This window comes from Oncorhynchus mykiss, chromosome 18 (assembly GCF_057628025.1).
Source record: "Oncorhynchus mykiss isolate SJ-2025 chromosome 18, ASM5762802v1, whole genome shotgun sequence".
Lineage (NCBI taxonomy): Eukaryota > Metazoa > Chordata > Actinopteri > Salmoniformes > Salmonidae > Oncorhynchus > Oncorhynchus mykiss.
The window spans coordinates 20520304-20546928 of NC_143039.1; the positions used below are offsets into that span (position 1 = coordinate 20520304).

A 26625-nucleotide genomic window follows, 5' to 3' on the forward strand; every position below is an offset into this window, starting at 1 on the left:
TCTCAGGACATCATTGACTAATGCCTGAAAGACAGCTGGAGCGTTAGCGAGGCCGAAAGGAAGAACCCGGTATTCAAAGTGCCCTAACGGAGTGTTAAACGCCGTCTTCCACTCATCCCCCTCCCTGATGCGCACGAGATGGTAAGCGTTACGAAGGTCCAACTTAGTGAAAAACCTGGCTCCCTGCAGGATCTCGAAGGCTGAAGACATAAGAGGAAGCGGATAACGATTCTTAACTGTTATGTCATTCAGCCCTCGATAATCTATGCAGGGGCGCAGAGACCCGTCCTTCTTCTTGACAAAAAAAAACCCCGCTCCGGCGGGAGAGGAGGAGGGGACTATGGTACCGGCGTCAAGAGCTACAGACAAATAATCCTCGAGAGCCTTACGTTCGGGAGCCGACAGAGAGTATAGTCTACCCCGGGGGGGAGTGGTTCCCGGAAGGAGATCAATACTACAATCATACGACCGGTGTGGAGGAAGAGAGGTGGCCCTGGACCGACTGAACACCGTGCGCAGATCGTGATATTCCTCCGGCACCCCTGTCAAATCACCAGGCTCCTCCTGTGAAGAAGAGACAGAGGAAACAGGAGGGATAGCAGACATTAAACATTTCACATGACAAGAGACGTTCCAGGAGAGGATAGAATTACTAGACCAATTAATGGAAGGATTATGACAAACTAGCCAGGGATGGCCCAAAACAACAGGTGTAAAAGGTGAACGAAAAATCAAAAAAGAAATGGTTTCGCTATGATTACCAGAAACAGTGAGGGTTAAAGGTAGCGTCTCACGCTGAATCCTGGGGAGAGGACTACCATCCAGGGCGAACAAGGCCGTGGACTCCCTTAACTGTCTGAGAGGAATGTCATGTTCCCGAGCCCAGGTCTCGTCCATAAAACAGCCCTCCGCCCCAGAGTCTATTAAGGCACTGCAGGAAGCTGACGAACCGGTCCAGCGTAGATGGACCGACAAGGTAGTGCAGGATCTTGAAGGAGAGACAGGAGTAGTAGCGCTCACCAGTAGCCCTCCGCTTACTGATGAGCTCTGGCTTTTACTGGACATGAAGTGACAAAATGACCAGCAGAACCGCAATAGAGACAGAGGCGGTTGGTGATTCTCCGTTCCCTCTCCTTAGTCGAGACGCGGATACCTCCCAGCTGCATAGGCTCAGCTCCCGAGCCGGCAGAGGAAGATGGTAGTGATGCGGAGAGGGGGGCAACGGAGAACGCGAGCTCCTTTCCACGAGCTCGGTGACGAAGATCAACCCGTCGCTCAATGCGAATAGCGAGTTCAATCAAGGAATCCACGCTGGAAGGAACCTCCCGGGAGAGAATCTCATCCTTTACCTCTGCGCGGAGACCCTCCAGAAGACGAGCGAGCAAAGCCGGCTCGTTCCAGCCACTGGAGGCAGCAAGAGTGCGAAACTCAATAGAGTAGTCTGTTATGGATCGATTGCCTTGACATAGGGAAGACAGGGCCCTGGAAGCCTCCTCCCCAAAAACAGATCGATCAAAAACCCGTATCATCTCCTCCTTAAAGTCCTGATACTGGTTAGTACACTCAGCCCTTGCCTCCCAGATTGCCGTGCCCCACTCACGAGCCCGTCCAGTAAGGAGAGATATGACGTAGGCGACACGAGCAGTGCTCCTGGCGTAAGTGTTGGGCTGGAGAGAAAACACAATATCACACTGGGTGAGGAACGAGCGGCATTCAGTGGGCTCCCCAGAGTAACACGGCGGGTTATTGATTCTGGGCTCCGGAGATTCGAAAGCCCTGGAAGTGGCCGGTGGATCGAGGCGGAGATGGTGAACCTGTTCTGTGAGGTTGGAGACTTGGGTGGCCAGGGTCTCAACGGCATGTCGAGCAGCAGACAATTCCTGCTCGTGTCTGCCTAGCATCGCTCCCTGGATCTCGACGGCTGAGTGGAGAGGATCCGAAGTCGCTGGGTCCATTCTTGGTCGGATTCTTCTGTTACGGTGAGTGAATGAGGACCCAAAAGCGAACTAACTTAAACAGAGCTTCTTTAATAACCAAACATAGGTAGGCTCAGATAGACCGGCAGATTCCGACAGGACAGGACAAGGTTACAGCAAACATGACGATAGTCTGGTTCAGGCATGAAACACAACAAACAAGAATCCGACAAGGACAGGAACAAAAACAGAGAGAGATATAGGGACCTAATCAGAGGGAAAAAGGGAACAGGTGGGAAACGGGGTGAATGGGTAGTTAGGAGGAGACAAGGCACAGCTGGGGGAAAGAGGGGGAGAAAAGGTAACCTAACAACGAACAGCAGAGGGAGACAGGGTGAAGGGAAAGGACAGAAACACACAACATGACAATACATGACAATGTTATGAGGCTATTACACCATGACAAGTTTTATAAGGCTAATAAACATGACCGTCTTGAATAAGGCTGTTCAATTGACAGTTAATGTTCTATGTATTTCCAATGTCAGGAAATACAGTATTTCTGAGGCAGTATGGTAGTGACAGACTGACTGTCACACACACGCACGCACGTAAATACACACACACACACACACACACACACACACACACACACACACACACACGCTCCCTGCGGTGGAGGTGCATCCAGGTAACATCTGTTGAGAGACTTATAATGAGGTGAGGTCACTAGAGAGAACAGGCCTTGACCTACCCATTGTCTAATGACTGACTGAGATTACTGGTCCACTGAGAAGTATTACTACATACTGTACTTCTTAATGGACCAGTAATCTCAGTCAGTCAGCAAATCACAAATCCTACCAGGAAAACAGGACCACTCTGGAAACTGGCCTTATAGACTACATGTGACAGGCATATATTGTTATGGTGCGTGAATGAGGACCCAAAAGCGAATTAACAAACAGAGTACTTTAATGACGAACATACGTGGGCTCAGATGGACAGGTAGATTCCGACAGGACAGGACAAGGTTGCAGCACACACGATGATAGTCTGGTTCAGGCATGAGACACACAAACAAACAAACAAGAATCCGACAAGGACAGGAGCAGAAACAGAGACAGATATAGGGACCTAATCAGAGGGAAAAAGGGAACAGGTGGGGAACGGGGTGACGAGGTAGTTAGGAGGAGACAGGGCACAGCTGGGGAAAAGAGGGGGAGAAAAGGTAACATAACAACGACCAGCAGAGGGAGACAGGGTGAAGGGAAAGGACAGAGACAAGACAACATGACAGTACATGACAGTACCCCCCCACTCACCGAGCGCCTCCTGGCGCACTCGAGGAGGAAACCTGGCGGCAACGGAGGAAATCATCAATCAGCGCACGGTCCAGCACGTCCCGAGAGGGAACCCAACTCCTCTCCTCAGGACCGTACCCCTCCCAGTCAACTAGGTACTGATGACCACGGCCCCGAGGACGCATGTCCAAGATTTTACGGACCCTGTAGATAGGTGCGCCCTCGACAAGGATGGGGGGGGGGGGGGGAAGACGAGCGGGGGCGCGAAGAGCGGGCTTAACACAGGAGACATGGAAGACCGGGTGGACGCGACGAAGATATCGCGGAAGAAGAAGTCGCACTGCGACAGGATTAATGACCTGAGAGATACGGAATGGACCAATGAACCGCGGGGTCAACTTGCGAGAAGCCGTCTTAAGGGGAAGGTTCTGAGTGGAGAGCCAAACTCTCTGACCGCGACAATATCTAGGGCTCTTCGTTCTACGCTTATTAGCAGCTCTCACAGTCTGCGCCCTATAACGGCAAAGTGCAGACCTGACCCTCTTCCAGGTGCGCTCGCAACGTTGGACAAAAGCCTGAGCGGAGGGGACGCTGGACTCGGCGAACTGAGATGAGAACAACGGAGGCTGGTACCCGAGGCTACTCTGAAAAGGAGATAGCCCGGTCGCAGACGAAGGAAGCGAGTTGTGGGCGTATTCTGCCCAGGGGAGCTGTTCTGACCAAGACGCAGGGTTGCGAAAAGAAAGACTGCGTAAGATGCGACCAATAGTCTGATTGGCCCGTTCTGCTTGACCGTTAGACTGGGGGTGAAAGCCGGAAGAGAGACTGACGGAAGCCCCAATCAAACGGCAAAACTCCCTCCAAAATTGAGACGTGAATTGCGGACCTCTGTCCGAAACGACGTCTGACGGAAGGCCATGAATTCTGAAAACATTCTCGATGATGATTTGTGCCGTCTCTTTAGCAGAAGGAAGCTTAGCAAGGGGAATGAAATGAGCCGCCTTAGAGAACCTATCGACAACCGTAAGAATAACAGTCTTCCCCGCTGACGAAGGCAGTCCGGTGACAAAATCTAAGGCGATGTGAGACCACGGTCGAGAGGGAATAGGAAGCGGCCTGAGACGGCCGGCAGGAGGAGAGTTACCGGACTTAGTCTGCGCGCAGACCGAACAAGCAGCCACGAAACGACGCGTGTCATGCTCCCGGGTGGGCCACCAGAAACGCTGGCGAATGGAAGCAAGCGTACCCCGAACGCCAGGGTGGCCGGCTAACTTGGCAGAGTGAGCCCACTGAAGAACGGCCAGACGAGTAGGAACGGGAACGAAAAGAAGGTTCCTAGGACAAGCGCGCGGCGACGGAGTTTGAGTGAGTGCTTGCTTTACCTGCCTCTCAATTCCCCAGACAGTCAACCCGACAACACGCCCCTCAGGGAGAATCCCCTCGGGATCAGTGGAGGCTACTGAAGAACTGAAGAGACGAGACAAAGCATCAGGCTTGGTGTTCTTAGAGCCCGGACGATAAGAAATCACGAACTCGAAACGAGCGAAAAACAGCGCCCAACGCGCCTGACGCGCATTAAGTCGTTTGGCAGAACGGATGTACTCAAGGTTCCTATGGTCAGTCCAAACGACAAAAGGAACGGTCGCCCCCTCCAACCACTGTCGCCATTCGCCTAGGGCTAACCGGATGGCGAGCAGTTCGCGGTTACCCACATCATAGTTACGTTCCGACGGCGACAGGCGATGAGAAAAATACGCGCATGGGTGGACCTTGTCGTCAGAGAGGGAGCGCTGAGAAAGGATGGCTCCCACTCCCACCTCTGACGCGTCAACCTCGACAACGAACTGTCTAGAGACGTCAGGTGTAACAAGGATAGGAGCGGATGTAAAACGATTCTTGAGGAGATCAAAAGCTCCCTGGGCGGAAACGGACCACTTAAAGCACGTCTTGACAGAAGTAAGGGCTGTGAGAGGAGCTGCCACCTGACCGAAATTACGGATGAAACGACGATAGAAGTTCGCGAAGCCGAGAAAGCGCTGCAGCTCGACGCGTGACTTAGGGACGGGCCAATCAATGACAGCTTGGACCTTAGCGGGATCCATCTTAATGCCTTCAGCGGAAATAACAGAACCGAGAAATGTGACGGAGGAGGCATGAAAAGTGCACTTCTCAGCCTTCACGAAAAGACAATTCTCTAAAAGGCGCTGGAGGACACGTCGAACGTGCTGAACATGAACCTGGAGTGACGGTGAAAAAATCAGGATATCGTCAAGGTAAACGAAAACAAAGATGTTCAGCATGTCTCTCAGGACATCATTGACTAATGCCTGAAAGACAGCTGGAGCGTTAGCGAGGCCGAAAGGAAGAACCCGGTATTCAAAGTGCCCTAACGGAGTGTTAAACGCCGTCTTCCACTCGTCCCCCTCCCTGATGCGCACGAGATGGTAAGCGTTACGAAGGTCCAACTTAGTGAAAAACCTGGCTCCCTGCAGGATCTCGAAGGCTGAAGACATAAGAGGAAGCGGATAACGATTCTTCACTGTTATGTCATTCAGCCCTCGATAATCTATGCAGGGGCGCAGAGACCCGTCCTTCTTCTTGACAAAAAAAAACCCCGCTCCGGCGGGAGAGGAGGAGGGGACTATGGTACCGGCGTCAAGAGCTACAGACAAATAATCTTCGAGAGCCTTACGTTCGGGAGCCGACAGAGAGTATAGTCTACCCCGGGGGGGGGTGGTTCCCGGAAGGAGATCAATACTACAATCATACGACCGGTGTGGAGGAAGAGAGGTGGCCCTGGACCGACTGAACACCGTGCGCAGATCGTGATATTCCTCCGGCACCCCTGTCAAATCACCAGGCTCCTCCTGTGAAGAAGAGACAGAGGAAACAGGAGGGATAGCAGACATTAAACATTTCACATGACAAGAGACGTTCCAGGAGAGGATAGAATTACTAGACCAATTAATGGAAGGATTATGACAAACTAGCCAGGGATGGCCCAAAACAACAGGTGTAAAAGGTGAACGAAAAATTAAAAAAGAAATGGTTTCACTATGATTACCAGAAACAGTGAGGGTTAAAGGTAGCGTCTCACGCTGAATCCTGGGGAGAGGACTACCATCCAGGGCGAACAAGGCTGTGGACTCCCTTAACTGTCTGAGAGGAATGTCATGTTCCCGAGCCCAGGTCTCGTCCATAAAACAGCCCTCCGCCCCAGAGTCTATTAAGGCACTGCAGGAAGCTGACGAACCGGTCCAGCGTAGATGGACCGACAAGGTAGTGCAGGATCTTGAAGGAGAGACAGGAGTAGTAGCGCTCACCAGTAGCCCTCCGCTTACTGACGAGCTCTGGCCTTTTACTGGACATGAAGTGGCAAAATGACCAGCGGAACCGCAATAGAGACAGAGGCGGTTGGTGATTCTCCGTTCCCTCTCCTTAGTCGAGATGCGGATACCTCCCAGCCGCATGGTCTCAGCACCCGAGCCGGCAGAGGAAGATGGTAGTGATGCGGAGAGGGAGGCGACGGAGAGCGCGAGCTCCTTTCCACGAGCTCGGTGACGAAGATCAACCCGTCGCTCAATGCGAATAGCGAGTTCAATCAAGGAATCCACGCTGGAAGGAACCTCCCGGGAGAGAATCTCATCCTTTACCTCTGCGCGGAAACCCTCCAGAAGACGAGCGAGCAAGGCCGGCTCGTTCCAGCCACTGGAGACAGCAAGAGTGTGAAACTCAATAGAGTAGTCTGTTATGGATCGATTGCCTTGACATAGGGAAGACAGGGCCCTGGAAGCCTCCTCCCCAAAAACAGATCGATCAAAAACCCGTATCATCTCCTCCTTAAAGTCTTGATACTGGTTAATACACTCAGCCCTTGCCTCCCAGATTGCCGTGCCCCACTCACGAGCCCGTCCAATAAGGAGAGATATGACGTAGGCGACACGAGCAGTGCTCCTGGAGTAAGTGTTGGGCTGGAGAGAAAACACAATATCACACTGGGTGAGGAACGAGCGGCATTCAGTGGGCTCCCCAGAGTAACACGGCGGGTTATTGATTCTGGGCTCCGGAGATTCGAAAGCCCTGGAAGTGGCCGGTGGATCGAGGCGGAGATGGTGAACCTGTTCTGTGAGGTTGGAGACTTGGGTGGCCAGGGTCTCAACGGCATGTCGAGCAGCAGACAATTCCTGCTTGTGTCTGCCTAGCATCGCTCCCTGGATCTCGACGGCTGAGTGGAGAGGATCCGAAGTCGCTGGGTCCATTCTTGGTCGGATTCTTCTGTTATGGTGCGTGAATGAGGACCCAAAAGCGAATTAACAAACAGAGTACTTTAATGACGAACATACGTGGGCTCAGATGGACAGGTAGATTCCGACAGGACAGGACAAGGTTGCAGCACACACGATGATAGTCTGGTTCAGGCATGAGACACACAAACAAACAAACAAGAATCCGACAAGGACAGGAGCAGAAACAGAGACAGATATAGGGACCTAATCAGAGGGAAAAAGGGAACAGGTGGGGAACGGGGTGACGAGGTAGTTAGGAGGAGACAGGGCACAGCTGGGGAAAAGAGGGGGAGAAAAGGTAACATAACAACGACCAGCAGAGGGAGACAGGGTGAAGGGAAAGGACAGAGACAATACAACATGACAGTACATGACATATATAACAGTACAGACACTGTGCTGTACTTTAGATAGATATGACATTGGCAGTTTCCTATTCATAGGCGCTTGGCAGTGTTTGAGGCACACGAACAGTGCATTCAGAAAGTATTCAGACCCCTTTTCCACATTTTGTTATGTTATAGCCTAATGCTTCAGATTAGGAGTTGACTGTAACTGAATCATCAGACAGTTAAGAGTCCCTACCGGGGGTAGATTTGACTGGGACACAGAGTAGGACAGGGGTGCTCCACTTGCTCCAGAGGCCGTTGTTGCGGGAACGGCATCTCACCCTGACAATGTACTCTCCTACCGGCAGATCCAGCAGCTCCAGACAAGGCTTTCTCAGCAAGCCCTTCACCTGCAGACACACAGGGGGTGATAGTGAGCTGTCAGTAGCAGTTACAGTACACATCCATCATTTAGCAGATGCTCTTATCCAGAGCAATTTACAGTAGTGAGTACATACATTTTCATACATTTTTCATACTGGTCCCCCATGGGAATCAAACCCACAACCCTGGCGTTGCAAGCACCATGCTATACCAAATGAGCTACACGGGATAGAGGTGACAGAAGGTGATGAGTAGTGTGATACTGGTTAAAGTGACAGTTTAAAAATCCGATACTGTTGAAATAATATGGTACTGTTTAAAAAAAGATGTTTCACCGTTCAGCCAGACTAAACCATGAAGCCATAGAGAGCTGCTGCGTTTCTGTTTGTTTCTGTTCTTTCTCTTCTCTCATCTGACAAAGAGGCAGGATCATCGGTCGTAACGTGGGTAACAGACAAACTCCCGGTTTAACTGTGAAATAAGCACATCTTCCTCTTAAAGAATCAATCAAGGACATGACATGCTTCCCACATCACACGCTTAACACCCTCAAATGGTGTTGATAAACACTGCACCTACACCCCTCCCTCTCTCTCTGTCCCCCTCTACCCCTCTCTCTCTCTCTCTTTCCCCCGCTCTCTTTCCCCCCCACCTCTCTCTCTCTCTCTTTCCCCTGCTGTCTTTCCCCCTCTACCTCTCTCTCTCTCTCTCTCTCTCCTTCCCCCGCTCTCTTTCCCCCTCTTCCTCTCTCTCTCCCTCTTTCCCCCGCTGTCTTTCCCCCTCTACCTCTCTCTCTCTCTCTCTCTCTCTCTCTTTCCCCTGCTCTCTTTCCCCCTCTACCTCTCTCTCTCTTTCCCCTGCTCTCTTTCCCCCTCTACTTCTCTCTCTCTCATTCCCCCGCTCTCTTTAGCCCTCTACCTCTCTCTCTCATTCCCCCGCTCTCTTTCCCCCTCTACCTCTCTCTCTCTCTCATTCCCCGCTCTCTTTCCCCCTCTACCTCTCTCTCATTCCACCGCTCTCTCTCTCATTCCACTGCTCTCTTTCCCCCTCTACCTCTCTCTCTTTCCCCCTCTACCTCTCTCTCTCTCTTTCCCCCTCTAGCTCTCTCTCTCTCTTTCCCCCGCTCTCTTTAGCCCTCTACCCCTCTCTCTCTCTTTCCCCCTCTCTCTCTCTTTCCCCCCCTCTCTCTCTTTCTCCATCTCTCTCTTTCTACCTCTCTCTCTCTCTCTTTCTACCTCTCTCTCTCTCTCTCTCTCTCTCTCTTTCTACCTCTCCCCCTCTCTCTCTCTTTCTACCTCTCCCTCTCTCTTTCCCCCTCTCTCTCTCTCTCTCTCTTTCCCCTTCTCTCTCTCTCTCTCTCTCTTTCCCATCTCTCTCTCTCTCTCTCTTTCCCCCTCTCTCTCTCTCTTTCCCCCCCTCTCTCTCTCTTCCCCCCCCCCTCTCTCTCTCTCTTTCCTCCTCTCTCTCTCTTTCCCCCTCTCTCTCCCTCTCTCTCTTTCTCCCTCTCTCTCTTTCCCCCTCTCTCTCTCTCTCTCTTTCCCCATCTCTCTCTCTCTTTCCCCCCCTCTCTCTCTCTCTCTTTCTCCCTCTCTCTCTCTCTTTCTCCCTCTCTCTCTCTCTTTCTCTCTCTCTCTCTTTCCTCCTCTCTCTCTCTTTCCCCCTCTCTCTCTTTCCCCCTCTCTCTCTCTCTTTCCCCCCCTCTCTCTCCCTCTTTCCCTCTCTCTCTCTCTCTCTCTCTCTCTCTCTCTCTCTCTCTCTCGTCGGAGTGCATGCTGGGAGTGAGTCGTCAAGCAGGGATGTGGGAAAGAGAGAGGGGGAAAGAGAGAGGGAGAGGTAGAAAGAGAGAGAGGGGGAGAGGTAGAAAGAGAGAGAGAGAGAGAGGTAGAAAGGGAGAGAGAGAGAGAGAGAGAGAGAGGTAGAAAGAGAGAGAGAGAGAGAGAGAGGTAGAAAGAGAGAGAGAGAGAGGTAGAAAGAGAGAGAGGGAGAAAGAGAGAGAGAGAGAGAGAGAGAGGGGGGGAAAAAGAGAGAGAGAGGGGGAAAGAGAGAGAGAGAGAGAGAGGGAGAGAGAGAGAGAGAGAGGGGGAAAGAGAGAGAGAGAGAGGGGGGGGGGGAGAGAGAGAGAGGGAGAGGTAGAAAGAGATGTTCTTTGTCAGGAATGTTATATGCCATTGCTATAGAGCCACTACTAAATAGCATTAGAAGTCGCATTGCAGGGGTGTACTTTTCAGAGGATATTCCTCCTATTCGTCTCTCAGCCTATGCTGATGATGTAGTTGTGTTAGTGAAAAATCAAGCGGAGGTGGATAGCTTGAGTCTAATGGTTGATCGTTTTAGGGGAATATCCTCTGCAAAGGTAAATTGGGAAAAGAGTTGTGCTTTACAGATTGGAGAATGGTCTGGAGGGATAATGGCTTTGCCAGGGGGGCTAGAATGGTGTAAGGGAGGTTTTAAGTATCTTGGAGTGTACCTATGAGATGAGGGGACAATGGAAAAAAATTGGAGTGGGGTGGTTGAAATGGTGGAAGGGAGGATGAGGAGATGGCGTAAGGTTACTATCTCGTATGTCATATACGAGCGCACTATTATAGTTAACAATGTGATTGCCTCTGCACTGTGGCATCGGTTGTCAGTTTTAGAACCACCATCTGGCCTTCTGGCTAAGATACAGGCAATTATTGTGGATTTCTTTTGGGATAAGTATCACTGGGTTCCACAAAGTGTTTTGTATTTGTCAAAAGAGGAGGGGGGACAAGGTCTTGTACATCTTGCTAGTAGGGCTGCTGCTTTCCGGTTTCAGTTTATTCAAAGGTTGCTTTATGGACCGGAAAATGTGGTGTGGAGAGGGGTGGCAGGTCTTGTATTACAGCGGGTTGGAGGATTAGGTTTAAAGAAGGCTTTATTTCTGGTTGATAGTAGCCAGATTTCTAGGGAGGGAGTACCTCCGTTTTATAGAGGCCTTCTCAGAGTGTGGAGCATAATGAAGGTGTCCAGACGAACTTCAGCGGAGTCAGTGCATTGGCTGTATGGGGCAGGACTGGATTGTACAACTGCAGCTGTTTCACATTTCTCCAAGATTCTGGTGAAGGGGAAAATCATAACCTTAAAACAGTTAATGGCCATGGCTGGGCCCGCCTAAATGGATGGAAGACGGGTGGCAGAACATTTGGGGATGAGGTCGGAAAGGATTGTCGGACAAATGCTGGGGAGCTGCAGGAAGGCTCTGTCAGCGGAAGAATGGGGAATGCTTAGTAGCCACAAGAAGAAGGTACAAGATGAAGACGTCTCATTTCCAAGACTAGGGATTACACCAAATATCCCAGAGTCAGAAAGAAAGGCGTTATTGCTGGATTTGAGAGGGTTGGAGGAGGTGGGTTTGGATGAGTTGAATGGGAAGGACTTGTATAGGGGGTGTGTCAAGGTGTTGAATAAAGATACATTGAAAAATAGAAAAGACACTCCATGGAGGGTAAAATTGGGCATTGATGACAAGGTAAAGCCAGCATGGAGAGCACTGTACAAGCCACCGTTACAAAAGGGTACTGGTGATATGCAATGGAGGGTTTTACATGGCATCATTGTAGTTAATGCTTTTGTATCTGTTATTAACTCAGATGTTAGAGATGGATGTCCTTTTTGTAATATAAGAGAAACCATTTTTCACTGCTTTATGGAGTGTGAGAGGATAAAACCTCTATTGGAAATGCTGGAATCTTTGTTTAAAGCTGTAGGGGAGTTTTTCAATAACACTGTTTTTATTTTGGGGTTTCAATATAGTAAACAACAGAAAAGAAAATGTCAAATGTTAAATTTTATTTTGGGACAAGCTAAGATGTCAATTTTTCTGAGTAGGAAACATAAGATAGAAACGGGATATGGTAAGATGTGTTTTTAAAGGATTAGTGAAAGCAAGAATAAAAGTAGATTTTGAGTTCTTTTCAGCTGTAAAAGATCTCCTATTATTTGAGGAGAAGTGGGCCTACGAAGGAGCGCTTTGTTTTGTAGAGGAGGGGAAATTATTTTTTGCTGATGAAATAAGTTGAATGTATATGTTATGTATTTATTTTTGTTTAGGAATTACATTTGTTGTTTCATTTCTGAAAAGGCAGTGTGTCATTATTTATGTTAACAATTGAGAAAAAAAATAAAGGTTTTATAAAAAAATTTTTTTTTAAAAACTCTCTCTCTCTCTCTACCTTCCAGTTGTTGGGCTCGGCGATGCGTCGGTACTGCAGCTCGAAGACCAGGATGATCCAACCGTACTGGATGTGGGAGGGATTGGGGTAAACCCAGGACACCATGGCGGTGCGGCCAGCTTCCTCCTCCGTCTCGTTCAACAGGGTGTAGGTCAAGTTAACCGGAGCCTCTGTCTCCACTGCAGACAGACAGACAGACAAGAAAACTGCATGGTGTGGGCTTGTTATGGTTGTATGCTTCACAGGGAGAGAAGAAGAGCTAGAACGTAAATAGAGAAACAATGAGATAGGAGGATGGTGAAAGGAAAATACCTAGGCTGGCAGTCAGGGGGAGGGGAGAATACACAATGAACAGCAAACAGGATGTGGAGGGACAACAGAGACAATAAGCAACATGCTGAGGTAATGGTACGTGAATGGGGTTATCTTTTATAATGAACATGGAGAAAGGCCAGTTGGAAGGGGTTTCAGAGTAAGAAGGGGAAGCTGGATAGGTTCTGAATGACACATCTCTATTGTTACCGTGAGAAAAAGCCTAGAGCCTGGAGAGGAACCCTTCTATTTTCCTTCACATGCGTTACTATTCTCTGTGTATACGGAAGCACAATGTAGACATGAGTGGTGACTGTTTGCAATGTGCATAGAGTATTGAACATTCACATGCACGTGTACACAAACACACACACACACACACACACAAATCAGGGTGCTCTTTCCATCGACTTTGGGAGTGCACTCACTGATGGAGAAGTAAGAGGGACAGAATGGGTTGAAATGAGGAGGAGCAGACGTCACACAAACAGGGAGAGGAGGCGTGGCCGACGCCAGACACACAGGAAGAGACATCACAAATATCAGACACAACAGTGGGTTAACACAACAGTCATAGGTTGAGCCGAAATAGCACCCTATTCCATATACTATAGTGTACTGAAATAGCACCCTATTCCATATACTATAGTGTACTGAAATAGCACCCAATTCCATATAATATAGTGTACTGAAATAGCACCCTATTCCATATAATATAGTGTACTGAAATAGAACCCTATTCCATATAATATAGTGTACTGAAATAGCACCCAATTCCATATAATATAGTGTACTGAAATAGCACCCTATTCCATATAATATAGTGTACTGAAATAGAACCCTATTCCATATAATATAGTGTACTGAAATAGCACCCTATTCCATATACTATAGTGTACTGAAATAGCACCCTATTCCATATACTATAGTGTACTGAAATAGCACCCAATTCCATATAATATAGTGTACTGAAATAGCACCCTATTCCATATACTATAGTGTACTGAAATAGAACCCTATTCCATATAATATAGTGTACTGAAATAGCACCCTATTCCATATACTATAGTGTACTGAAATAGCACCCAATTCCCCTTAGGTTCTGGTCAAACGTAGCACACTATCTAGGGCAACTTGATTCAGCTACAGGGTGACTTTTGTTGGAGCTAATGGTTGGGGGGCTGGAAAATAATGATAATAATTTGTACACTGCAAATTGACCACAACTAAGCCCCAAAAGAGATCGTATTTGAAAAGAATAGTAATTTCATACCTTGATTACATTGAGACAACATCACATATTTCTATTTCTTTATTTGTGTAAATACTTGGGAGCAGATTTCCTAAATTAAACTCAATTTTAGCTGAATTGCTGCTGATTTGACAGTTTTCTTCTTTTGGGGTGGGGGGGCAAGAGAAATCACTAGCCAGATGGTTTTTGATCTCGGCAGCAGGATGCCGTTCCAGACTGAGTGGAGCCCCCAGGTGGTCCATATCAGGGGTTCCCAAACCGTTCCCCCATTCCAGCATTGGGGAACAGCCTGCCCCACCCCCCCCCCCCCCCCCCCCCCTCCACATCTATTTCTATGGGCACAAGCTCTGTTCATGACAGAAACTGTTCACACCCTTCTTGTTGGTGGAGAGAATGTTGCAGGTTTCTGTAATTCTACACATTTTGTCATGGGGTGCAAAGAACATTTAGCAGTTTAAAGCTAATTGTATTGCAATTGTATTCATTTTGCCATGTCTAATGTGTATTCATGTTATATCTGAGTGACTAAAAACATACAACAATATCTATGGGCTAAAAAACATATAAATAAACTTGAGCTAACATGGGCTAGTTGAGCTGGACATTTCTGAATAGCTCTCTAAGTTATGTATTGACGAACATGATAAGAGGAACTGATGATGTACTACCCAAATTTGACCCAGTTTGGGAACCACTGGTCTATATCACCCTGTACCTATATCATCCCCATCCAGACAGTGGTCTATATCACCCTGTTCCTATATCAGCCACATCCAGACAGTGGTCTATATCACCCTGTACCTATATCATCCACATCCAGACAGGGGTCTATATCACCCTGTACCTATATCAGCCACATCCAGACAGTGAACTATATCACCCTGTACCTATATCATCCACATCCAGACAGTGAACTATATAACCCTGTACCTATATCATCAGCCACACCCAGACAGTGAACTGTATCTCCCTGTACCTATATCATCAGCCACACCCAGACAGTGAACTATATCACCCTGTACCTATATCATCAGCCACACCCAGACAGTGATTTATATCTCCCTGTACCTATATCATCAGCCACACCCAGACAGTGATTTATATCTCCCTGTACCTATATCAGCCACTTCCAGACAGTGGTCCTTGGAGCTGAACACTCCGTGGGAGGTCCTGGCCATCACGTTCATGCAGTATGTGGTCCAGATGGATGTGTGGCCGCTGTCAAAGTGACAACTGTTGGGGCCGCCCGTTACATAGTCTGGACACTCACGCCTCGGCCCCTTTCTGTAACAAACAACAAAGGAATGATATGGTCAATTCAATTCAACTCAACTAATTTATTTTAATGAAGACGGACTCTTCGGTTACATTGTTACTACACGATGTGATAGAATGAAAATACCTACATTTACTGTGGAAAAAGCCTTGAAATTAAAAATGAATCTTGGAGTATTTCAAGGCGTTTTTTAACGAATGCAGGATTTTATCCTCTACCACCTGTTGATATAAGGTCGAGCTTCGAGACAGGATTGCGTCGAGGCACAGATCTGGGGAAGGGTACCAAAACATTTATGCAGCAATGAAGGTCCCCAAGAACACAGTGGCCTCCATCGTTCTGAAATGGAAGAAGTATGGAACCACAAAGACCTTTTCTAGAGCTGACCGCCCAGCCAAACTGAGCAATCGGGGGAGAAGGGCCTTGGTCTGGGAGGTGACCAAGAACCCAATGGTTACTCTGAATGAGTTCCAGAGTTCCTCTGTGGAGATGGGAGAACCTTCCAGAAGGACAACCATCTCTGCAGCACTCCACCAATCAGGCCTTTATGGTAGAGTGGACAGACGGAAGTCACTCCACAGTAAAAGGCACATGACAGCCTGCTTGGAGTTTGCCAAAAGGCACCTAAAGGACTCTCAGACCATAAGAAACTAGATTCTCTGGTCTGATGAAACCAAGATTGAACTCTTTGGCCTGAATGCCATGCGTCACGTCTGGAGGAAACCTGGCATCACTCCTACGGTGAAGCATGGTGGTGGCAGCATCATGCTGCGGGGATGTTTTTCAGCGGCAGCGACTGGGAGACAAGTCAGGATTGAGGGAAAGATGAACAGAGCAAAGTACAGAGAGATCCTTGACGAAAACCTGCTCCAGAGCACTCAGGACCTCAAACCGGGGCAAAGGTTCACCTTCCAACAAGACAACGACCCTAAGCACAATGCAGGAGTGGCTTTGGGGATAAATCTCTGAATGTCCTTTAGAGGCCCAGCCAGATCCCGGACCTGACCCAGATCTAACATCTCTGGAGAGACCTGAAAGTAGCTGTGTTTTCACTTTGTCAATATGGGGTATTGTGCGTAGATTGAGCAGGATTTTTACAAATGTAATCCATTTTAGAATAAGGCTGTAACTTAATAAAATGTGGATCAAGGGGTCTGAATACAAATGCATTGTACAGTAATAGTACGTACTCTAAGGAGTAGGTGAGGCTGTAGGTGATGTTGTCGTCACTCTCTGAGTTGTTGTCAAGGGGATGCCACCAGCAGGTGAAGACCTCCATGTTGGGCGAGCGGCAGTAGTAGATGTGGGGCCGGGTCGTCACGGCAACAGCACCTGGGGGATAAAACGAGAGGTTAATGACTCTAACAGTCTCTATGGATATCTGCATTCACTGTCGGCTTTTTCTAACAGACTGATATATTTTTCTATGCACTTTTTTAGTGAATTTTTTAAAATTTTTATTTCACCTTTATTTAACCAGGTAGGCCAGTTGAGAACAAGTTCTCATTTGCAACTGCGACCTGGCCAAGATAAAGCGTAGCAATTCAACACATACAACAACACAGAGTTACAGATGGAATAAACAAAACATTCAGTCAATAATACAGTAGAACAAAATAAAACAAAAAGTCTGTATACAGTGAGTGCAAATGAGGTAAGTTAAGGAAATAAATAGGCCATGGTGGCGAAGTAATTACAATATAGCAATTAAACACTGGAATGGTAGATCGGCAGAAGATGAATGTGCAGGTAGAGATACTGGGGTGCAAAGGAGCAAAATAAATAAATAAATAAATACCAGTATGGGGATGAGGTAGGTAGAAAGATGGGCTGTTTACAGATAGGCTAAGTACAGGTGCAGTGATCTGTAAACTGCTCTGACAGCTGGTGCTTAAAGCTAGTGAGGGAGATGTGAGTCTCCAGTTTCAGAGATTTTGCAATTCGTTCCAGTCATGGGCAGCAGAGAACTGGAAGGAAAGATGACCAAAGGAGGAATTGGCTTTGGGGGTGACCAGTGAGATATACCTGCTGGAGCGCGTGCTACGAGTGGGTGCTGCTATGGTGACCAGTGAGCTGAGATAAGGCGGGGCTTTACCTAGCAGAGACTTGTAGATAACCTGTAGCCAGTGGGTTTGGCGACGAGTATGAAGCGAGGGCCAACCAACGAGAGAGTACAGGTCGCAATGGTTGGTAGTGTATGGGGCTTTGGTGACAAAACGGATGGCACTGTGATAGACTGCATCCAGTTTGTTGAGTAGAGTGTTGGAGGCTATTTTATAGATGACATCACCGAAGTCGAGGATCGGTAGGATGGTCAGTTTTACGAGAGTATGTTTGGCAGCATGAGTGAAGGATGCTTTGTTGCGATATAGGAAGCCGATTCTAGATTTAATTTGGATTGGAGATGCTTAATGTTGGTCTGGAAGGAGAGTTTACAGTCTAACCAGACACTCAGGTATTTGTAGTTGTCCACGTATTCTAAGTCAGAGCCGTCCAGAGTAGTGATGCTGGACGGGCGAGCAGGTGCGGGCAGCGATCGATTGAAAAGCATGCATTTAGTTTTACTTGCGTTTAAGAGCAGTTGGAGGCCACGGAAGGAGAGTTGTATGGCATTGAAGCTCGTCTGGAGGTTAGTTAACACAGTGTCCAAGGAGGGGCCAGAAGTATACAGAATGGTGTCGTCTGCGTAGAGGTAGATCAGAGAATCACCAGCAGCAAGAGCAACATCATTGATGTATACAGAAAAGAGAGTCGGCCCGAGAATTGAACCCTATGGCACACCCATAGAGACTGTCAGAGGTCCAGACAACAGGCCCTCCGATTTGACACACTGAACTCTATCAGAGAAGTAGTTGGTAAACCAGGCGAGGCTATCATTTGAGAAACCAAGTCTGTCGAGTCTGCCAATAAGAATGTTGTGATTGACAGAGTCGAAAGCCTTGGCCAGGTCGATGAATACGGCTGCACAGTAATGTCTCTTATCGATGGCGGTTATGATGTCGTTCAGAACCTTGAGCTTGGCTGAGGTGCATCAATGACCAGCTCTGAAACCAGATTGCATAGCGGAGAAGGTATGCTGGGATTCGAAATGGTCAGTTATCTGTTTGTTAACTTGGCTTTCGAAGACCTTAGAAAGACAGGGTAGGATAGATATAGGTCTGTAGCAGTTTGGGTCTAGAGTGTCACCCCCTTTGAAGAGGGGGATGACCGCGGCAGCTTTCCAATCTTTGGGAATCTCAGACGATACGAAAGAGAGGTTGAATAGGCTAGTAATAGGGGTTGCAACAATTTCGGCAGATCATTTTAGAAAGAGAGCGTCCAGATTGTCTAGCCCGGCTGATTTGTAGGGGTCCAGATTTTGCAGCTCTTTCAGAACATCGGCTATCTGGATTTGGGTAAAGGAGAAATGGTGGTGGCTTTGGCGGGGTGCTGTGGAGGGTGCCGGGCAGTTGACCTGGGTAGGGTTAGCCATGTGGAAAGCATGGCCAGCCGTAGAGAAATGCTTATTGAAATTCTCAATTATAGTGGATTTATCGGTGGTGACAGCCTAGCCTCAGAGCAGTGGGCAGCTGGGAGGAGGTGCTCTTATTCTCCATGGACTTTACAGTGTCCCAGAACGTTTTTGAGTTAGTACTACAGGATCCATATTTCTGTTTGAAAAAGCTTGCCTTAACTTTTCTAACTGCCTGTGTATATTTGTTCCTAACTTCCCTGAAAAGTTGCATATCACGGGGGCTATTCGATGCAAATGCAGAACGCCACAGGATGTTTTTGTGCTGGTCAAGGGCAGACAGGTCTGGCGTGAACCAAGGACTACATCTATTCCTAGTTCTAAAATTTTTGAGAGGGGCATGCTTATTTAAAATGGTGGGGAAGGCACTTTTAAAGAATAGCCAGGCATCATCTACTGATGGGATGAGGTCAATGTCATTCCAGGATACACCGGCCAGGTCGATTAGAAAGGCCTGCTCGCAGAAGTGTTTCAGGGAGCGTTTGACGGTGATGAGGGGTGGTCGTTTGGTCGCAGACCCATTACGGATGCAGGCAATGAGGCAGTGATCGCTGAGATCTTGATTGAAAACAGCAGAGGTGTTTTTGGAGGGCGAATTAGTTAGGATGACATCTATGAGGGTGCCCGTGTTTACTGATTTGGGGTTGTACCTGGTAGGTTCATTGATAATTTGTGTGAGATTGAGGGCATCAAGCTTAGTTTGAATACACGGCTCAACAATTTATAAACATGAAGAAATACATGCCAAAATCATTCAGCTATCAAAATAATCCATATTATAAAACATCAGCCTCTTAACATTTCACCGGGCCTCTCAGGTGCCCTGGTTGTCAGGGAAACTCAAATCCAGGTTCATGACATTTGGGTGAACGCTAAAAACGGTTAAACCGTTAACCAGTATAGAAGCTCACAAAGGGTGAGGTGAGTTTGTCTGGATGGCGATGCGGGAACAACCCCATGTGATACAAACTAAGGAAGTTTGAACACAAGTGTTTTGTGAAGTTATTTTCTTCTTATGTCATTGAACTCGAAACAGAGATCTCATATGTTTGAAAACAAACAAAAGCATAGCACACACACTGAAGGGGGGGTCTAGTTGCACCAAAAACAAGTTGAAGCTAATATACAGGTTGGTCTTACGACTCTTGTTGAGAGCAGCAGCTGGTAGGAAACTGAACTGAACCCCAAATCAAACAGCAGGACCTCGTGAGAAGGATTACATCTCCAACAGTGACACTCAGGCTGACTGGAACAAACAGTTACTGTTTAAATCCATTTATTTCCCTGAAGAAGAACATTATGTAACTTACAGTGACGTGGACACTTATGATTTAAACATTGTATAGACAGTACCTTTTGCTTTAATGATTAACCCATGTTATGTTATGAGGCTATTACACCATGACAAGTTTTATAAGGCTAATAAACATGACCGTCTTGAATAAGGCTGTTCAATTGACAGTTAATGTTCTATGTATTTCCCATGTCAGGAAATACAGTATTTCTGAGGCAGTATGGTAGTGACAGACTGACTGTCACACACACGCACGCACGTAAATACACACACACACACACACACACACACACACACACACACACACACACACACACACACACACACACACACACACATACACACACACACACACAAACACAGGTCACTAGAGAGAACAGGCCTTGACCTACCCATTGTCTAATGACTGACTGAGATTACTGGTCCACTGAGAAGTATTACTACATACTGTACTTCTTAATGGACCAGTAATCTCAGTCAGTCAGCAAATTAAACAAAAGCAAAGAACCTTGTCAATGGATTTTTTCTGAATCACAAATCCTACCAGGAAAACAGGACCACTCTGGAAACTGGCCTTATAGACTACATGTGACAGGCATATACAGTGCCTTGCGAAAGTATTCGGCCCCCTTGAACTTTGCGACCTTTTGCCACATTTCAGGCTTCAAACATAAAGATATAAAACTGTATTTTTTTGTGAAGAATCAACAACAAGTGGGACACAATCATGAAGTGGAACGACATTTATTGGATATCTCAAAAATTTTTAACAAATCAAAAACTGAAAAATTGGGCGTGCAAAATTATTCAGCCCCCTTAAGTTAATACTTTGTAGCGCCACCTTTTGCTGCGATTTCAGCTGTAAGTCGCTTGGGGTATGTCTCTATCAGTTTTGCACATCGAGAGACTGACATTTTTTCCCATTCCTCCTTGCAAAACAACTCGAGCTTAGTGAGGTTGGATGGAGAGCATTTGTGAACAGCAGTTTTCAGTTCTTTCCACAGATTCTCGATTGGATTCAGGTCTGGACTTTGACTTGGCCATTCTAACACCTGGATATGTTTATTTTTGAACCATTCCATTGTAGATTTTGCTTTATGTTTTGGATCATTGTCTTGTTGGAAGACAAATCTCCGTCCCAGTCTCAGGTCTTTTGCAGACTCCATCAGGTTTTCTTCCAGAATGGTCCTGTATTTGGCTCCATCCATCTTCCCATCAATCTTAACCATCTTCCCTGTCCCTGCTGAAGAAAAGCAGGCCCAAACCATGATGCTGCCACCACCATGGTTGACAGTGGGGATGGTGTGTTCAGGGTGATGAGCTGTGTTGCTTTTACGCCAAACATAACGTTTTGCATTGTTGGCAAAAAGTTAACTTTTGGTTTCATCTGACCAGAGCACCTTCTTCCACATGTTTGGTGTGTCTCCCAGGTGGCTTGTGGCAAACTTTAAACGACACTTTTTATGGATATCTTTAAGAAATGGCTTTCTTCTTGCCACTCTTCCATAAAGGCCAGATTTGTGCAATATACTGATTGTTGTCCTATGGACAGAGTCTCCCACCTCAGCTGTAGATCTCTGCAGTTCATCCAGAGTGATCATGGGCCTCTTGGCTGCATCTCTGATCAGTCTTCTCCTTGTATGAGCTGAAAGTTTAGAGGGACGGCCAGGTCTTGGTAGATTTGCAGTGGTCTGATACTCCTTCCAATTCAATATTATCGCTTGCACAGTGCTCCTTGGGATGTTTAAAGCTTGGGAAATCTTTTTGTATCCAAATCCGGCTTTAAACTTCTTCACAACAGTATCTCGGACCTGCCTGGTGTGTTCCTTGTTCTTCATGATGCTCTCTGCGCTTTTAACGGACCTCTGAGACTATCACAGTGCAGGTGCATTTATACGGAGACTTGATTACACACAGGTGGATTGTATTTATCATCATTAGTCATTTAGGTCAACATTGGATCATTCAGAGATCCTCACTGAACTTCTGGAGAGAGTTTGCTGCACTGAAAGTAAAGGGGCTGAATAATTTTGCACGCCCAATTTTTCAGTTTTTGATTTGTTAAAAAAGTTTGAAATATCCAATAAATGTCGTTCCACTTCATGATTGTGTCCCACTTGTTGTTGATTCTTCACAAAAAAATACAGTTTTATATCTTTATGTTTGAAGCCTGAAATGTGGCAAAAGGTCGCAAAGTTCAAGGGGGCCGAATACTTTCGCAAGGCACTGTATAACAGTACATACACTGTGCTGTACTTTAGATAGATATGACATTGGCAGTTTCCTATTCATAGGCGCTTCGCAGTGTTTGAGGCACACGAACAGTGCATTCAGAAAGTATTCAGACCCCTTCCCCTTTTTCCACATTTTGTTATGTTATAGCCTTATTCTAAAATAATTAAATAAATATAAATCTTCACAATACCCCACAACAGAAACCGAAAAACAGCTTTTTAGATTTTTTTTCTAATTTATAAAAAATTAAAAACTGAAATATCTTACTTACTTATCTTCTAAGTATGAATTTGAGGCATATAATGAGTTATTCATGACAACAACGAACAAGATGAAAACAGGGTCTATATACCAAGTCAACATACTGTACATACTGGTATGTCAACCAGTGGGTCAATATACCAAGTCAACATACATACTGGTGTGTCAACCAGAGGGTCAATATACTGGTGGGAGGAGCGATAGGAGGACGGTCTCATTGATGACGTGGATGTCAGGTTGGATTAAATGTGGAAGACACATTTCAGTTAAATGCATTCAGTTGTACAACTGACTATGTATCCCTCTTTCCAGTTCCTTTCATTGTAATGGCTGCAATGGAATACATGGAACTTTGACTCTATTACAATGAGCCCATCCTCCTATAGCTCCTCCCACCATCCTCCTAGGATGTCAAAATACAGTAGAGCTATATGCCAGTGTTTGTGGGTAGGGTCTCATTGTCTGAGCGAGATTAGCTGTCTGTAGGTGACGTGTGTGTGCATGTGGGTGTGTGCAATATCTTACTAAACGTATTACTAAACGTATTAGACTATGAACGACCAGCTGAGAGCTCCACTACATATTAGACTATGAACAACCAGCTGAGAGCTCCACTACATATTAGACTTTGAACAACCAGCTGAGAACTTACCTCCTCTATATATTAGACTATGAACGACCAGCTGAGAGCTTACCTCCGCTACATATTAAACTATGAACGACCAGCTGAGAGCTTACCTCCTCTACATTTAGACTATGAACAACCAGCTGAGAGCTTACCTCCGCTATGTATTAGACTATGAACAACCAGCTGAGAGCTTACCTCCGCTACGTATTAGACTATGAACAACCAGCTGAGAGCTGACCTCCTCTATATATTAAACTATGAACAACCAGCTGAGAGCTTACCTCCGCTATGTATTAGACTATGAACAACCAGCTGAGAGCTTACCTCCGCTATGTATTAGACTATGAACGACCAGCTGAGAGCTTACCTCCTCTATATATTAAACTATGAACAACCAGCTGAGAGCTTACCTCCTCTATATATTAAACTATGAACAACCAGCTGAGAGCTGACCTCCTCTATATATTAAACTATGAACAACCAGCTGAGAGCTTACCTCCGCTATGTATTAGACTATGAACAACCAGCTGAGAGCTTACCTCCGCTATGTATTAGACTATGAACAACCAGCTGAGAGCTTACCTCCGCTACGTATTAGACTATGAACAACCAGCTGAGAGCTGACCTCCTCTATATATTAAACTATGAACAACCAGCTGAGAGCTGACCTCCGCTACATATTAGACTATGAACAACCAGCTGAGAGCTGACCTCCTCTATATATTAAACTATGAACAACCAGCTGAGAGCTTACCTCCGCTATGTATTAGACTATGAACAACCAGCTGAGAGCTGACCTCCGCTACATATTAGACTATGAACAACCAGCTGAGAGCTGACCTCCTCTATATATTAAACTATGAACAACCAGCTGAGAGCTGACCTCCGCTACATATTAAACTATGAACAACCAGCTGAGAGCTTACCTCCGCTATGTATTAGACTATGAACAACCAGCTGAGAGCTGACCTCCGCTACATATTAGACTATGAACAACCAGCTGAGAGCTGACCTCCTCTATATATTAAACTATGAACAACCAGCTGAGAGCTGACCTCCGCTACATATTAGACTATGAACAACCAGCTGAGAGCTGACCTCCTCTATATATTAAACTATGAACAACCAGCTGAGAGCTGACCTCCGCTACATATTAGACTATGAACAACCAGCTGAGAGCTTACCTCCGCTATGTATTAGACTATGAACGACTAGCTTACTACAGTAAGCGACTAGCTTACCACTGTATTAGTGCTATGACTGTGGTCATAGAGGGGCTGTGCTGTGAGAGCTTACCTCCACTGCATTAGCACTATTAGGTGCAGTAGTCATAACACTAGTTAGAGATGGTCAGTGCTTAATTGAGTAGGATACAGAATACCTTAGACAAATTAGATGGGTCCAGTCAGAGTAAGGTCCCTGTTCATGTGACCTGTTCACCAGATAAGCATCACTGACTTCAGTAGTAGTGTTGCAACATAGGCAACCCATCATAATACTTACTGTAACTACAATATATACAGCAGGCAACCCATCATAATACTTACTGTAACTACAATATATACTGTAGGCAACCCATCATAATACTTACTGTAACTACAACATATACTGTAGGCAACCCATCATAATACTTACTGTAACTACAATATATACAGCAGGCAACCCATCATAATACTTACTGTAACTACAACATATACAGTAGGCAACCCATCATAATACTTACTGTAACTACAATATATACAGCAGGCAACCCATCATAATACTTACTGTAACTACAATATATACAGCAGGCAACCCATCATAATACTTACTGTAACTACAATATATACAGCAGGCAACCCATCATAATACTTACTGTAACTACAATATATACAGCAGGCAACCCATCATAATACTTACTGTAACTACAATATATACAGCAGGCAACCCATCATAATACTTACTGTAACTACAATATATACAGCAGGCAACCCATCATAATACTTACTGTAACTACAATATATACAGCAGGCAACCCATCATGATACTTACTGTAACTACAATATATACAGCAGGCAACCCATCATAATACTTACTGTAACTACAATATATACAGCAGGCAACCCATCATAATACTTACTGTAACTACAATATATACAGTAGGCAACCCATCATGATACTTACTGTAACTACAATATATACAGCAGGCAACCCATCATAATACTTACTGTAACTACAATATATACAGCAGGCAACCCATCATAATACTTACTGTAACTACAATATATACAGTAGGCAACCCATCATAATACTTACTGTAACTACAATATATACAGTAGGCAACCCATCATAATACTTACTGTAACTACAACATATACTGTAGGCAACCAATCATAATACTTACTGTAACTACAATATATACAGCAGGCAACCCATCATAATACTTACTGTAACTACAATATATACAGCAGGCAACCCATCATAATACTTACTGTAACTACAATATATACAGCAGGCAACCCATCATAATACTTACTGTAACTACAACATATACAGCAGGCAACCCATCAACATACTTACTGTAACTACAATATATACAGCAGGCAACCCATCATAATACTTACTGTAACTACAATATATACAGTAGGCAACCCATCATGATACTTACTGTAACTACAATATATACAGCAGGCAACCCATCATAATACTTACTGTAACTACAATATATACAGTAGGCAACCCATCATGATACTTACTGTAACTACAATATATACAGCAGGCAACCCATCATAATACTTACTGTAACTACAATATATACAGCAGGCAACCCATCATGATACTTACTGTAACTACAATATATACAGCAGGCAACCCATCATGATACTTACTGTAACTACAATATATACAGCAGGCAACCCATCATAATACTTACTGTAACTACACCATATACTGTAGGCAACCAATCATGATACTTACTGTAACTACACCATATACTGTAGGCAACCAATCATGATACTTACTGTAACTACACCATATACAGCAGGCAACCCATCATAATACTTACTGTAACGACACCATATACTGTAGGCAACCCATCATAATACTTACTGTAACTACAACATATACAGTAGGCAACCCATCATAATACCTACTGTAACTACAACATATACCGTAGGCAACCCATCATAATATTTACTGTAACTACAACATATACAGTAGGCAACCCATCATGATACTTACTGTAACTACACCATATACTGTAGGTAACCCATCATGGTACTTACTGTAACTACACCATATACTGTAGGCAACCCATCATAATACTTACTGTAACTACACCATATACAGTAGGCAACCCATCATGATACTTACTGTAACTACACCATATACCGTAGGCAACCCATCATAATACTTACTGTAACTACAACATATAGTAGGCAACCCATCATGATACTTACTGTAACT

The 26625-nt window shown here is 45.8% G+C and overlaps 1 protein-coding gene across 3 annotated transcripts in view; it reads right to left on the minus strand.

The window, feature by feature from the left end:
- LOC110513917 (uncharacterized) overlaps positions 1-26625 on the minus strand; it is a 99239-nt gene that overhangs the window by 31432 nt on the left and 41182 nt on the right. For all 3 annotated transcript variants that reach the window (XM_036951305.2, XM_036951303.2, XM_090207694.1), the window contains exons 3-6: positions 16443-16584; positions 15091-15260; positions 12413-12591; positions 8092-8245 (exon numbers count right to left, since the gene is read on the minus strand). In XM_036951305.2, coding sequence (XP_036807200.1) covers positions 8092-8245; positions 12413-12591; positions 15091-15260; positions 16443-16584 — 645 coding nt within the window. The remainder of the gene's footprint in view (positions 1-8091; positions 8246-12412; positions 12592-15090; positions 15261-16442; positions 16585-26625) is intronic.